Genomic DNA, 15,825 nt, shown 5'->3' with positions numbered 1-15,825 from the left:
CATCAAAATACTATTGTTTTTTATAAACAGTACAGCTCAAGCTTGTGATAGCAAAATTAAATTATATACAGCGCGTCCCAGAAAAAAAAACGAAACCGAGAATTATCCATGTTTTATCATAACTGAATCACAATTATAATTAATAAATGACACTTATTTGTAAAGCATAGATCTTCCTCCTTCGATAGATTTATATTTCACGCATGATTGATTAAAATCAATTTGAAGAAAGGGTACCAAAAAGTTATTTGGCGGAAGGTATCTAAATTTCAAAGAGAACATCACATTTCTAGAAATTTTACTTTCCGCCCTTTTCGGCATATGACACCTATGAGCCAAGAATAACAAAGTTCTGAGGTGTAAAGTAATGCTTGAATTTCCATAATTTTGTTAAACGAATTCGTTTTCACTGGCTGCCTGCCGTAGCAATAAACAAAATTGACCAAAGACTTAACTCCGTTTCATTGACGATCAGCCATAGACGAAAGACATCATGCATGGCTGATTGTCAAAGAAACGGAGTTAAGTTTGTCGTCAATTCTGTTTGTTGCTACGGCAGGCAGCCAGTGAAAACGAATTGGTTTAACAAAATTATGAAAATGCAAACATTACATTAAACAAACATAACTTTGTTATTCCTAGCTCATTTTTCCTAATTGAGTTGTCACGTGAAAGGGCAGAAAATGAACCTTCTATAAACATGATTTTCTCAGATACCGGGAGCCAAATGACTTTTTGGTACCCTTAATTCATATTAATCTTAATCACTCATGCGTGAAATATGCATCATGTGAGCTGCATCAAATTGTGTTTAAGTTATGATAAAACAGCGATAATTCTCGGTTTCGTTTTTTTCTTGAACGCACTGTATAACAGAGGTCTAGTATCAAAGGGTTATTTGAAATAGGGGCACGGGGATTATTTGCTTACAACCAAGAAAAAGAAATACAACGGTACTAGAAGTAAACAGGTTAGGAATCAATGTATAGTGAAGCAACGCATTAAATGTAAATATATCCTCTAAAAACTGACGTTTTCCTCAAATTAGTCATTTCGAGCGATGCCCTCCCCCCCCCCCCCCCTTCACTCGTAACGCAAACCAAGAACCTCCTACCAAAAGGTTATGGCTGACAGTAAGTTCAAATGTTTTCCACATCCTTACGGAAAGAGCTGGATATGTCACTGCCTTGTATAATTTTAGTTCCTGGTACTGCGAAATAGATAGTTCCTTTATTTGTCAACAGCGTATAAATCAAGTTCTTTGTTGTTTCTTTTCAGATATATGATGGATCGACCATTTGGGATCCTCTGCTAGTGATTTTGTGTGGTGACGACCTTCCTGGTGCCATGATGAGCACTGGCAGGAACTTGCTCCTTGTCTTCAGAAGTGATTGGTGGGAAACTGCGAAAGGCTTTTCTGCATCCTACCAAGCTGTGGCGAGCGGAGGTGGGTAAAAGCAAGAGTTCGTACTAACCTTAAGCTACGGTCACAAATGTTCGAACGAACGATGCGTTCGTACGAATCTCCCTGCTCGTACAAATTTCATAGCTCGTAGAGATTCGTAGATTGGGCATATCTTCTAACGTCCTTCTTACGGAGTTCGTACGATCGCCGTTTAATTACACAGACAGTCTAAAACAAAACGCATATATTCAAAGTGGCGGTATGAGAAAGCTTCACCGACCTAGTTACAGTAACCCCGCATTACGTAATTGCCGAAACTGGCTTAAACAATTGAATGACTACAAAACCTTGATTCGTTGACGTCGGAGGTGCCAAGCCGACATCGTAGATAGACGCGATTGAAAGATATTCTATATTTTTGAGGTTTTATGATGCACAGTTAATTTGATGAATCAATAAGCAGAAGAAGTAAACGTACAGTTCTATACTCAATTATGGTCACATTTTAAGATTTCCAACCCTCGACATTGAGACCTTTTTAAGATATAGCGTAAACAATCTCTTCGGGTCATAAGTTTAGAGATATTTTAATGCTGGGGAAGGAAGGCTTCTGGTATGCGTTCTATGATTCATTATCACTGAATCTCTTATCAATTTGTTACCCCTATTTTCCAATTGCTCAATTAAAACTCAACATTTCGTCTTTTTTCTTCTTCTTAATACCAGGGTGGGCTTCCCCTTTAATTATTAATAGTGATAAAACAAGGACAAATTTTTCCAACTCTATTTCTAATTCTCCTCTCTATTATCATTGTTATCATTATGTTTATCATTATCGTTATTATTTTTATCATTGTTATTATTACTATCTTCATTATTATTATTATCTTCAACATCATCAACATTATTTTTACTACACCAGGCACAGGCTGTGGCGGGCAATTCGACTCTCCATCGGGAACGTTTACCAGTCCACATTACCCAGCTAACTACCATAAGAATATGAACTGCGAGTACCTTGTTTCGACCACGGATGAAAATAAAGTAATGCAACTGTCCTTTGAAGTTTTCGATATCGAGTCCGATCGCCTCTGTGGCCAAGATTCGCTCACGGTAATTTTTCTCTTGAGTTTCTCTCTTCATACTCGAAATTCTTTTTTTCTAAAAGACAGCTTTCACAACTTCCTTCTCATTTTTTCGTTCATTCGTTTGTTTTGTTCTGATTTGTTTTGTTTTGTTAATGTATTGTTTGGGAATAAGACAGGTATTCATAGCCTTTTGGTGTAAAAGCGGGTAGTTTCCTTTTTCATAATTTATATAATGACGAGTATTGTGACTGCCATAAGAAATTCAAATGAGTATGAGACATTGCGCAAAGATGAGTATGAACTGCGTAGTTATAGAGCTTTTGTTAAAAGTTCCTGTATTTTTTAAATCACGACAGAGACTTACGATAATCTGGGTGTTTTTCCCAAAATGTATTAAGGTCTTCGTTTCCTCTGAATGACCATGCATACAATTAAGCAAAAAATAAGTTGTAAAATGCAAACATATTCAGAAAAACATAAAAACACTTTCGTTTTATATAAAGAGGACAGGTCAACTTTGTGACAGCAAAATCAAATTATATACAGTGCGTCCCAGAAAAAACGAAACCGAGAAGTATCGATGTTCTATCATAACTTAATCACAACTATAATTAATGAATGATACATATTTGGAAAGCTTAGAGTCTCCTCTTTCATGTGATGCTACTCAGATGATGCATATTTCACGCATGAGTGATTAAAAGCAATTTGAAGGAAGGAAACCAAAAAGACATTTGGTGGGCGGTATCTGAATTTCGAAGAAAAATTCACATTTCTAGAAAGTTGAGTTTCTGCCCTTTCATATGACACCTCAATCAGGAAAAATGAGCGAGGAATGACAAAGTTCTGTTTGTTTAAAGTAGTGCTTGCATTTCCATAATTTTATTAAACGAATTCGTTTTCACTGGGTGCCTGCCGTAGCAAAAGGCAGATTTGACAAAAGACTTAACTCCGTTTCGTTGACAATCAGCCGTAGACGAGAGTCTTCATGCATGGCTAAACCAAATATGTATCATTCATTAATTATGGTTGTGATTAAGTTATGATAAAACATCGATACTTCTCGGTTTCGTTTTTTCTGGGACGCACTGTACAATAGACTAGAGGCCTATTATCACAGGGTTATTTGAAAAAGGGGCACGGGGGTTATTTGCTTTCCAACCAAGAAAAAAGAAATACAACCGTACTAGAAGTAAACAGGTTAGGAATCTATGTATAGTCATGCAACGCACGAAATGTAGATATATCCTCTAAAAACTTACCTTTTCCTCAAATAAGTCATTTTGAGCGGTGCACCCCCCCCCCCTCCCCTCGTAACGCAAACTAAGGACCTCCTACCAAAGCGTTATGGCTGACAGTAAGTGTTTTACCCCCCTCCCCCTCCCCTTCCGGCAAGATCTGGAAACGCCACCGCCTTGTATAATTTTAGTTCCTGGTAATGGGAAATAGATAGTTCCTTACAAGCTTGTCCACACCATACAAATCAAGTTCTTGGTTGTTTCTTTACAGGTATATGATGGAACAAGCACGAGCGATCCTCGGCTAGCGATTTTGTGTCGTGACACGATTCCTGAGAGCTTGCTGAGCACTGGCAGGAGCTTGTTCCTCGTCTTCAAAAGTGATCACTATGGTAGTGGACAGGGCTTTTCTGCATCATACCAAGCTGTGGAGAGCGGAGGAGGGTACTAAGCAAGGAAGGATCACAGCAAGAGTTAAAACTAACCTTAATATTTGAAAACATCTATCATCAGAAAAAAATGTTACAATTGATTGAGTACAATACCTTGATTCTTTAACGTCAGAGGTTCCAAATAGCCGACATTTGTAGGCGGAGGCGATTGAAACATATTCTATGTTTTTGAGGTTTTATGATGCACAGTTAATTTGTGCAATCATTTAGCACAACAAATAAACATACAGTTCTATAATCAATTATGGGCATATTTTAAGATTTCCAAGCCTCGACATTGAGAATTTGTTGAGATATAGCGTAAAAAGTATACCATTTTATTGGCAGTTTCAAATAAACCCATTTTTATGAATTTACTGCATTTTTTCGCTAACAGTATCAAATATTGAAATATTCCGCTACAGATTCCTCACAAAAACTGTATAATTATGAATGTCAGGATACACACAACTTTATGTTGCCAAGCCCGAGGGTGTTATGTATGCTTAAAAATTTATCTACTTTTATTTTCCCGCTTTCTTTAGCATAATATTATAAGATATTCCGGTCATATGAATAGTGAATGAGCTTAAAAGAGTTATAGAATAGTATAAGAATCATCATTACGCATAAAGATGAATATTATCATTTTGCTTTAAAACACGCATAATCACTGGATTAAAATTAAAGACGCATATTCACAGGATTTTCTGAATATATTTATTTTGGTAGGACGGGTGAGAGGAGGATGGATGAATGAAGAGCAAAAAAAGATTACGGAAGAGGAGAAGGAGATAAATGGAGAGAGAGAGAGAGAGAATGGGGAGTAATAGATGGATAGGGGATAGGTGCTAAAGAGAGAGAGAGAGAGAGAGAGAGAGAGAGAGAGAGAGAGAGAGAGAGAGAGAGAGATAAAGCCACATAGAATGAGGGAGAATAAAGAGAAAGATAGAGAAAGAAAGAAAGACAGAAAGAGAGAGTGAGAGAACAAAAGAGGAAGGGAGAGAGAGAGATGGGGTGAGGGGGTAGGGTGGGTTTGAGGGATGGGGAAGACAGCAAGGGACGGAGAGGGGAAGAAAGGAGTGAGGGGAGTAAAAGATTAGGGAGAGAGAGAGGGAGAGAGAGAGGGGGAAGAGGGGAGAAAGAGGGTAGAAGGGTGAGAGAGAGAGAGGTAGAGGGGGAGAGAACTATGAACGATTTTAATGAAGCACCTAAGTGGCAAATGTTAAAAAAAGCACCTGTTGCTTTTGAATATGTTTCGAATTAGTAATCTTATATAATGGCTTTCTTTTCTGTCTGTATGTATATATATATATATATCTCTCTCTCTCTCTCTCTTTCTTTTTCTCTTTCTCTTTCTCATTCTCTCCCTTTATCCCTTTCCTCCTCCGTCTCGATCTCTCTTTGTGAAGTTAGATAAGCTGGGTAGTGGACCAAGAGTCATTAGACCGAATAGCAATGAACTTTCTTTCACCACCCCTTCAATACTCTATTTCCATCTGTGGTGCCTCTCTCTGTCTTCCTTCATCTGTCATAGTTATTTTTCTCTTCTCTTTTCTTTTCTCTCGCTCTCTCTCTCTCTCTCTCTCTCTCTCTCTTTCTTCCTCTCTTTTTCTCTCTCTCTCTTTCTGCCTTTCTCTTTCTCTCTGGCTTCCTTTCTTTCTTTCTCTCTTTCTCTCTATTCCGCCCCTTTCTCAATCTGTCTCTCTGCACCTCACTCTCCCTCTGTTTCTCCCTCATTCTTTATGGCTTTCTCTATGTCTGTCTCTCTCTCTTTCTTAAAGGTAAAGACCAGTATTGGCAACGCCCCAATTTCAAAAAATGAAATGGAAGCTCTCATTACCAATCATGTGAAAGAATATGTTTTGACTAATACATGATGATAAAAAATTTGCCGGGAAACCGCCTACTAATTCATATATTTGGTAAATTTATTTCTCTCATGGTCTGGTGAGAGAGATAGGGTAGTCCCATATACATCTTTCTGTGTATAGTGCTTGTAACTTTACGAAGAATGAGCCAAATTTCTTATCATTTTGATGATTCCAGAACCTTGCAGATGCTAGATGCTATGATCGACCTTTTCTGATCGATTCCACAACGTTTCTTTCACAATGCAATCGCATGACCATTACTGGTCTTTACCTTTAACAACTATCCCCTATCCATCTATTACTCCTCATTCTCTCTCTCTCTCTCCATTCATCCATTCCTTCTCTTCTTCCGTAATCTTGTTTTGCTCTTCATTCATCCATCCTCCTCTCACCCAATGTCCTATCTTCCCGTCCTACCAAAATAAATAAATTTAGAAAATCCCGTGAATGTGCGTTTTTAATTTTAATCCAGTGATTATGCGTAATTTAAAGCAAAACTCTAAAATCTTACAAGCAAAATGATAACATTAATATTCATCGTTATGCGTAATGATGAATCTTACACTTTTTTATATTTTATTTTATATTTTATAAAGCTTTTCAGCTCATTCACTATTCATATGACCGGAATATCTTATAATATTATGCTAAAGAAAGCGGGAAAATAAAAGTAGATGAGTTGTTAAGCATACATAACACCCTCGGGATTGGCAACATAAAGTTGTGTGTATCCTGACATTCATAATTATACAGTTTTTGTGAGGAATCTGTAGCGGAATATTTCAATATTTGATACTGTTAGCGAAAAAATGCGGTAAATTCATAAAAATGGGTTTATTGGAAACTGCCAATAAAATGGTATACTTTTTACGCTATATCTCAAAAAGTTCTCAATGTCGAGGCTTGGAAATCTTAAAATATATGCCCATAATTGATTATAGAACTGTACGTTTATATGTTGTGCTTAATGATTCCACAAATTAACTGTGCCTCATAAAACCTCAAAAAACATAGAATATGTTTCAATCGCCTCCGCCTACAAATGTCGGCTAATTGGAACCTCTGACGTTAAAGAATCAAGGTATTGTACTCAATCATTTGTAAAATTATTTTCTGGTGATAGATGTTTTCAAATATTAAGGCTAGTTTGAACTCTTGCTGTGATCCTTCCTTGATTAGTACCCTCCTCCGCTCTACACAGCTTGGTATGATGCAGAAAAGCCATTCTTAGTAACACTGCTATCAGTTTTGAAGACGAGGAACATGCTCCTGCCACTGCTCGTCAAGCTATCAGGAATGGTGTTACCACACAAAACCGCTAACACAGGATCGCTCGTGCTTGTTCCATCATATACCTGTAAAGAAACAACCAAGAACTTGATTTATACGCTGTGGATAAGCTTGTAAGGAACTATCTATTTCCCCGTACCAGGAACTAAACTTATACAAGGCGGTGGTGTGTCCACTTCTTACCGTAAGGAGGGGTAAAACAGGTCCTTGGTTTGCGTTACGAGGGGGGGGGGGGGGGGGGGTGCATCGCTCAAAATGACTTATTTGAGGACAAATTAAGTTTTTAGAGGATATATATATATATATATATATATATACGCAGCTATACAATACTCGTCATTATATAAATTATAAAATGGAAACCACCCGCTTTTACTCCTTAAAACTTTGAATATTTGTTTTATTCTCAAACAATACATAAACAAAACAAATCAAAACAAAAACAAACGAACGAACGAAAAACTGAGAAGGAAGTTGTGAAAGCTGAATTTTAGAAGAAAAAAAGAATATCGAGTATAAAGAGAGAAACTCAAAAGAAAAAAGTACCGTGAGCGAATCCCAGTAACAGGTGGTGTGGTACTCGAGATCGAAGAATTCAAAGGTCACGGACACTACTTGCTGTTCATCCGTGGTCGAAATAAGGTACTCGCAGTTCATACTGTTATCGTAGCTACCTGGGTAATATGGACTGGTGAACGTTCCCGACGGTGAGTCGAATAGCCCACCACAGCCTGTGTGGAGTGTAAGAATAAGAATTATGATGATGATGATGCTGATGATGAACATGATAATAATAATAACGATTATAATGATAATGATAATAATAATAATAATAATTATAATAATAATATTGATAATAATAATAATAATAATAATAATAATAATAATAATAATAATAGAGAGGAGAAGAAGAAGAGTGACAAAAATGTTGGGATTGTTTTATCACTATTAATATTTAAAAAGGAAGTCCACGCAGAAAAGTGAGAGGTACAGGTTATTGAACAAGGAGAGAGAAACAGGAGAGAACGTGGGAAACATAAAAAGGGAGAGAGAGAGAGAGGGGGGGGGGGGTGAGAAGGAAATACGAAAAGAAGAAGAAAACAGACGAAATGTTGAGTTTTAAATGAGCAATCGAAAAAAAAGGGTTACAAATTGAAAAGAGATTCAGTGGTTATGATTCATAAAATGCATAACAGAAGCCTTCCAACCCCAGCATTAAAATATCTCTTAACTTATGAACCGAAGAGATCGTAAAAACTATGAAATATTTCAGTGTAACAAGATTACAACTTGTAAGATTGACTATCAATGGAACTTTTTGAGAAGTATAAGTGGATGCATGAATGGAATATTTGAACCAATGAAGTTGTTATTAAGTATGAACATGAATTAAATTTGAATTTGAACTTATTTATTTCCATATCTCCGTTGTTAAAAACATGAATATAACATCACAAAATGTATGTAAAACAAATCGTAATCGAGTCGGAATCAAAACAAACAATGAAATTAAATCAATGTTGTATGATGTATTTTTTGTGGGGGGGGGGGGGGCAATTGATTGGGCCAGGTTGAGGGGCATGTTCTACGCCTTTGTGTTAAGACCTACATATTTACCTGGTGGTGGTGGTGTAGAGATGAATCCTCCTCCTGATCCCTCAGGAGAAAAAAAATGCGGTAAATTCATAAAAATGGGTTTATAGTAAACTGCCAATAAAATGGTATACTTTTTACGCTATATCTCAAAAAGTTCTCAATGTCGAGGCTTGGAAATCTTAAAATATGCCCATAATTGATTATAGAACTGTACGTTTATTTGTTGTGCTTAATGATTCCACAAATTAACTGTGCATCATAAAACCTCAAAAAACCTAGAATATGTTTCAATCGCCTCCGCCTACAAATGTCGGCTAATTGGAACCTCTGACGTTAAAGAATCAAGGTATTGTACTCAATCATTTGTAACATTTTTTTCTGGTGATAGATGTTTTCAAATATTAAGGTTAGTTTGAACTCTTGCTGTGTTCCTTCATTGATTATTACTTACCTCCGCTCTCTACAGCTTGGTATGATGCAGAAAAGCCATTCCTAGTAACACTGCTATCAGTTTTGAACACGAGGAACATGCTCATGCCACTGCTTGTCAAGCTATCAGGAATGGTGTTACCACACAAAGTCGCTAACACAGGATCGCTCGTGCTTGTTCCATCATATACCTGTACAGAAACAACCAAGAACTTGATTTATACGCTGTGGACAAGCTTGTAAGGAACTATCTATTTCCCCGTACCAGGAACTAAACTTATACAAGGCGGTGGTGCGTCCACTTCTTGCCGTAAGGAGGGGTAAAACAGGTCATTGGTTTGCGTTACGAGGGGGGGGGGGGGTGCATCGCTCAAAATGACTTATTTGAGGACAAATTAAGTTTTTAGAGGATATATATATATATATATATATATATATATACACAGCTATACATTGATTTCTAACCTGTTTACTTCTTGTACGGTTATATTTCCTTTTTTTGGTTGGTTAAAATAACCCTGTGATACTAGGCCTCTATTGTATATAATTTGATCTTGCTATCACAAAGATGAGCTGTTCTATTAATGAAAAATAAAAGTGTTGTGATTTATTTTTTTGTTGAATTTGTTGCATTTTTACAAATTTTTGCACGGCCATTCGGGAGAAACGAAGACCTTAGTACCATTTGGGGAAAAGACTCAGATTTCCTTGAGTCTCTGTCGGGATTTAACAATTTCAGGTACTTTTAACAAAAGCTCTCAACTACGGAGTTCATACTCATCTTTGCGCAATGTCTCGTACTCATTTGAATTTGTTATGGCAGTCACAATACTCGTCATTATATAAATTTTAAAATGGAAACCACCCGCTTTGACTCCGCTTTAAATATATATGTTTTATTCTCAAACAATACATAAACAAAACAAATCAAAACAAAAGCAAACGAACGAACGAACGAAAAACTGAGAAGGAAGTTGTGAAAGCTGACTTTTAGAAGAAAAAAGAATATCGAGAATAAAGAGAGAAACTCAAAAGAAAAAAGTACCGTGAGCGAATCGTAGTTACAGGTGCTTTGGGACTCGAGATCGAAGAATTCAAAGGTCACGTACACTACTTGCTGTTCATCCGTGGTCGAAATAAGGTACTCGCAGTTCATACTGTTATCGTAGCTACCTGGGTAATATGGACTGGTGAACGTTCCCGACGGTGAGTCGAATAGCCCACCACAGCCTGTGTGGAGTGTAAGAATAAGAATTATGATGATGATGATGATGATGATGAACATGATAATAATAATAACGATTATAATGATAATGATAATAATAATAATAATAATAATAATAACATTGATAATAATAATAATAATAATAATAATAATAATAATAATAATAATAATAATAGAGAGGAGAAGAAGAAGAGTGACAAAAATGTTGGGATTGTTTTATTACTATTAATATTTAAAAAAGAAGTCCACGCAGAAAAGTGAGAGGAACAGGTTATTGAACAAGGAGAGAGAAACAGGAGAGAACGTGGGAAACATAAAAAGGGAGAGAGAGAGAGAGAGGGGGGGGGGGTGAGAAGGAAATACGAAAAGAAGAACAAAACAGACGAAATGTTGAGTTTTAAATGAGCAATCGAAAAAAAGGGTTACAAATTGAAAAGAGATTCAGTGGTTATGATTCATAAAATGCATAACAGAAGCCTTCCAACCCCAGCATTAAAATATCTCTTAACTTATGAACCGAAGAGATCGTAAAAACTATGAAATATTTCAGTGTAACAAGATTACAACTTGTAAGATTGACTATCAATGGAACTTTTTGAGAAGTATAAGTGGATGCATGAATGGAATCTTTGAACCAATGAAGTTGTTATTAAGTATGAACATGAATTAAATTTGAATTTGAACTTATTTATTTCCATATCTTCGTTGTTAAAAACATGAATATAACATCACAAAATGTATGTAAAACAAATCGTAATCGAGTTGGAATCAAAACAAACAATGAAATTAAATCAATGTTGTATGATGTATTTTTTTGTGGGGGAGGGCAATTGATTGGGCCAGGTTGAGGGGCATGTTCTACGTCTTTGTGTTAAGACCTAGTTACCTGGTGGTGGTGGTGGTGGTGTAGGGATGAATCCACCTCCTGATCCTTCCCCTATGTAGAGTAATAGGTTGGGTGATCCGTACTGTGGATCTTGTACAGCATCACCGATAGATTTAAGTTGAAGGGCTTCTTTCACTTCACTTGGGGTGAGACCGGGATCGTTAGCAAGTATTACCGCCGCAGCACCTTCATGCAATGTGATAAACATATAATATACAAATAAGGCGATCAATTGATGTGATTTACTAGGTAGTAAATAAGATTTACAAATATTATTTCAAATCTAAACAACGGCAATGCAAAATTATTGATAACGACACCCTACAAACAGTATACCGCCTATTTCAAGGTGTTTTTTTTTATTTTTTACTCACCTTAATTGATGAACCTCATGATTAAAAATCATGGATTATATGTGATGAATCTCTTTTTGTGTGTTCTGTTGTTACATTATTCCCATTTTATTAGTATTGGATGGTATCATTAGAGAATGCGGGGTAATAATTTACAGAGAAATAAAGTGATTGGCTGAAGATCCCATCTCTTAAAAAGAAGGAAAACATTTTGTAAAAATGTATATTACTGAACCTGTCAATACACGTGCCACTTGACAGACCACTAAAAGATGATGAAGAATTTTTGACTGAAAGTTTGTTGGAAAACAGATTCGACACCATTCACTTATTTAGTATATTATGCAGGTGATGTCACTATGAGGGGAAATGTAATTTTGATATCATGAATCGAGGAATGAAAAGGCGCCACAAGAAATACCTTATGAATGAAGTTTAGAGTAACCCTTTGAAACGTATCCTTTTCAGGTGTACAACTGATTGCTCGAGAAACCTACCTGCTACATGTGGGCAAGCCATAGAGGTTTCATTTAATTAAATTTAATTTTATTTTAATTTATTTTAAACCACGGATTACTTGCTTCAGCCAATGTTGTTCTTCTGCAAGTCTGTGCATACATAATAAGTTCCACTGGTGGTGAGGAAAATCTACTTTCTTAAAATGTGGTCAATTTATAGAGCGAAACATCATGACCTGCTACATGGCAGTAAGCCATAGAGGTACCACTGATGGTAAGGAAAACCCCTGCTAAATGTGGACAAGTCATAGAGGTACCCCTGATGGTGAGAGAAACATCATGACCTGCTACATGGGAGCAAGCCAAATGGCTACCACTGGTGGTGAGAGAAACCTACCTGCTACGTGTGGACAAGCCATAGAGGTACCACTGGTGGTGAGAGAAACCTACCTGCTACATGTGGGCAAGCCTTAGAGGTACCACTGATGGTGAGATAAACATACCTGCTACATGCGGGCAAGCCATAGAGGTACCAATGATGGTGAGATAAACATACCTGCTACATGTGGGTAAGCCTTAGAGGTACCACTGGTGGTGAGAGAAACATACCTGCTACATGTGGGCAAGCCATAGAGGTACCACTGATGGTGTTAGTAGCATCTGGTTCGCCATACCAAGCTGATGTAATATCCACGCCAGGTGCAAAGATATCACAACAGGTACCGTAGTTAGAGAAGGAAGCCCTAGTGTCTGTAATATCTGATGCTGCGACAGTGATTGCCTAGATGTAAATGGTGCAAAAATAACAAACGTGAGCTCATATTTACAATCAGTCGTAGCTCATTACAAGTATGAGCTAAACATTACTTTCACAACCTAACCTATGATCTCATTCTGTTGTTATGATAGAGGAGGGTGTTTTTGCTTTATAATAGAGCAAAAACCTGATGTAGCATGAGGAGGCGGGTTGGGGAGGGGGCGTCGGTATTACTCGATGTAAGAAATGGTGTTTGGAGGGGGTGTAACGTTCCCCTTACCCATCTGCATTTTTTCTCCTTTCTCTCTCTTCTCTTTATTTAGCATTATGATTGGACGCACATACAACAACCGATAGAGTTAAGTGATTTACTAACAGGTTCAGATCGAGCTGGTGAGGTGTTGCAGGCATCCGTGTTACTATTCCCCGCTGCTACAACCACAGTGATACCAGCATCAATCATTCGCTGGATGGCATCATCGGTTGCTTGGTTAGCACCACCACCAAGCGACATGGAAGCTACAGCAGGCAGGGTGGCGTTCCCAGCTACCCAATCACAACCTGTTCAATATATTACAAAATATCTCTATCATATAAAAATCATTAGTCTAAACTAGAAAGAACATTTCATATGGTGTAAATCACGGATAATAAAATTGGTGGGTATCAAGAAATTTAAAAGACAAAAATGGTAATCTGTGCCATTTTTGATAGTATTATAATGATTGTCATATCCTTGAAAATAAGATATGTGCAGGTTTATTTACACACAGAGAATTTAAACAAGCTGTATTCGCGATGAATAAAAACAAAACTCCAGGCTCTGACGGAATAACCGCGGAATTCTATCAGGTGTTTTGGAATGAGATCTGTGATATTTTAGTTGACGCTCTTAACGAGTGTTATGCTAATGAGAAAATGTCCAATACTCAAAGGTAAGGAATAATCACATTGATATACAAGAAAGGAGATCACAGAGAGCTGAGGTATTGGAGACCGATCACATTGCTGAAATGTGATTACAAAATCATTGAGACAGTGCTTGCGAACCGTCCTCAAAAAGTAATTGGAAAAATTATTCATAAAAACCAGACGAGACGGGTTACAAGAGAGGTCGTCTGTAGGCTTGCAATGTAAGACTTACGAAAGATATTATCGAAAACATGACAAGGCGCGTTTTCCAGAAGTGGGTGACAATTTTATACACTAATATTGCAAGTTCTGAAATTGTACATGGTTGGAAATCTGAAACTTTTAGTTTTCTGAGAGAAATACGCCAAGGGCGTCCCCTCTCGGCAGTTTTGTTTGTACTTGCCGCATAATTAATGGCAAATAAAGTGAGAGAAGATAATGAACTTAAAGGTCTGGATATTAATGATAAAGGTATTGATCTGAAACTGCTGCTATATGCAGATGACACTTTATTTCATGTATCTGATATAAATTCTTTTGAAAATATTTTAAACGAATAAGAGTGTTTTGGGGAAGTTGCAGACCGAAGTTAAATAGAGAAAAGAGTCGTCTTGATTTGGATTGGAAAATCCTGTCAACGATGGTCGTTTTCTTATTTTGGCTTACATTGGACAGATGAGCCAGTAAAATATCACACCTGATCTACAATGTGCTTTAAAGATCAATTGGTAAAATAAATTAGAAACAAATCAAAAACTGCTGGATAACTGGAGGAAAAGATACCTGACTTCCATTGGTAGATTGACTATAATTAAATCAATTGCAATTAGTCAAGTTATACATTTAATGATTGTTGATACAATAACGTCTACTTTTTTGATAAAACTTAATAGCTTGATATTTAAATTTCTTTGGAAAAGTAAAATTGAAAAGGTGAAACGATGTATTGTTACTCAAGATTATTGTGAAGGAGGAAAAAGAAAGATCTATGTTAAAAGGCAATTAATCAGTTTTAGGCTGAAGTGGCTTGGGATGTTTTTAAATAATACAAAATGAATTTGGAAAGATATGAGACAATATTGGTTTAACTGTTTGGGAGGGCTCCATCTACTGTTGAATTTCAATTATACTGATGATGCATTATATCTTTTAAAACTTAGAAATGTGCCACATTTTTACATTGAAATATTACATGCATGGTACCTCATAAAAATTCACACATCCGTTGAATGTCAGGCATAGAAATATATTGACGAAAAGATTTTATTGTATAATCAAAATATTGTTTTTGAAATGATTTTTTTTTTTTATGAAGACTGGTATAAAAGTAGTATTATATATTTAAAGGATATCTTTAAAATGGTACTTTTGTTTCAGTAAATGAATTATATATTCGAATTAAAACTAGACGAATTAAACAACAAAAATCAATTCCAAAACTTTGGATATATGATGAAGCATAGGGTACCATTTGATTGGGATTAAGGAATTTTGTTTACGTGAATTTAATTTCAAGCCTTTATAAAATATGCTACCATGCAGTTCGTAAAAATCTGTGGGGTCTTCTATGCGATGACCTTTGTTTAAAATGCAAAGAAACTGAAAATTTTGTTTATGCTTTCATTTCATGTAAGGCAAACGAAACCTTCTTTGAATATTTAAAGTAGAGATAGAGATATCGTTTTCTTACTAAAAATAAATTCACAAACCGAAATCGATTTGATAACGACGATTACTTTTTGGTCTATTTATAAATCGATTATTTTTCGTAATAAGTATGGGTATGATAATAGGGATTTGTAATTAATTAATTTATTTAACAGAGAAATGAATAAAAATAAATGAACATTTGAAAGTACAACATTTGAAACTTCCTGCGAATT

At 36.2% G+C, this 15,825-nt stretch overlaps 2 protein-coding genes across 2 annotated transcripts in view; one reads left to right on the top strand and one right to left on the bottom strand.

The window, feature by feature from the left end:
- Positions 1–2,351: 2,351 nt before the first annotated feature.
- LOC115918195 (procollagen C-endopeptidase enhancer 1-like) lies at positions 2,352–4,863 on the top strand. The gene is made up of 2 exons (XM_030975007.1): positions 2,352–2,518; positions 4,003–4,863. The coding sequence occupies exons 1-2, from the start codon at positions 2,408–2,410 to the stop codon at positions 4,180–4,182; spliced, it is 291 nt and encodes a 96-aa protein (XP_030830867.1). The 5' UTR covers positions 2,352–2,407; the 3' UTR covers positions 4,183–4,863.
- A 1,778-nt stretch (positions 4,864–6,641) lies between these two features.
- LOC753819 (extracellular serine proteinase) overlaps positions 6,642–15,825 on the bottom strand; it is a 16,765-nt gene continuing 7,581 nt past the window's right edge. Inside the window, exons 6-13 of the mRNA XM_030974747.1 lie at positions 13,407–13,591; positions 12,883–13,054; positions 11,463–11,648; positions 10,397–10,581; positions 9,374–9,542; positions 8,944–8,976; positions 7,873–8,057; positions 6,642–7,391 (exon numbers count right to left, since the gene is read on the bottom strand). Of these exons, the coding sequence (XP_030830607.1) occupies positions 7,230–7,391; positions 7,873–8,057; positions 8,944–8,976; positions 9,374–9,542; positions 10,397–10,581; positions 11,463–11,648; positions 12,883–13,054; positions 13,407–13,591 (1,277 nt within the window). The 3' untranslated portion in view covers positions 6,642–7,229. The remainder of the gene's footprint in view (positions 7,392–7,872; positions 8,058–8,943; positions 8,977–9,373; positions 9,543–10,396; positions 10,582–11,462; positions 11,649–12,882; positions 13,055–13,406; positions 13,592–15,825) is intronic.

Source organism: Strongylocentrotus purpuratus, unplaced genomic scaffold (assembly GCF_000002235.5).
Source record: "Strongylocentrotus purpuratus isolate Spur 01 unplaced genomic scaffold, Spur_5.0 spur5_scaffold_7, whole genome shotgun sequence".
Classification (NCBI taxonomy): domain Eukaryota; kingdom Metazoa; phylum Echinodermata; class Echinoidea; order Camarodonta; family Strongylocentrotidae; genus Strongylocentrotus; species Strongylocentrotus purpuratus.
This window is presented reverse-complemented; position numbering and strand designations above follow the sequence as displayed.

Excerpts from the sequence above, each read along its gene's own strand:
- LOC115918195 (XM_030975007.1), top strand. The coding sequence starts at position 2,408 with ATGAACTGCGAGTACCTTGTTTCGACCACGGATGAAAATAAAGTAATG. Across the intron at positions 2,519-4,002 it reads GTGGCCAAGATTCGCTCACG|GTATATGATGGAACAAGCAC; the intron begins GTAATTTTTCTC and ends GTTTCTTTACAG.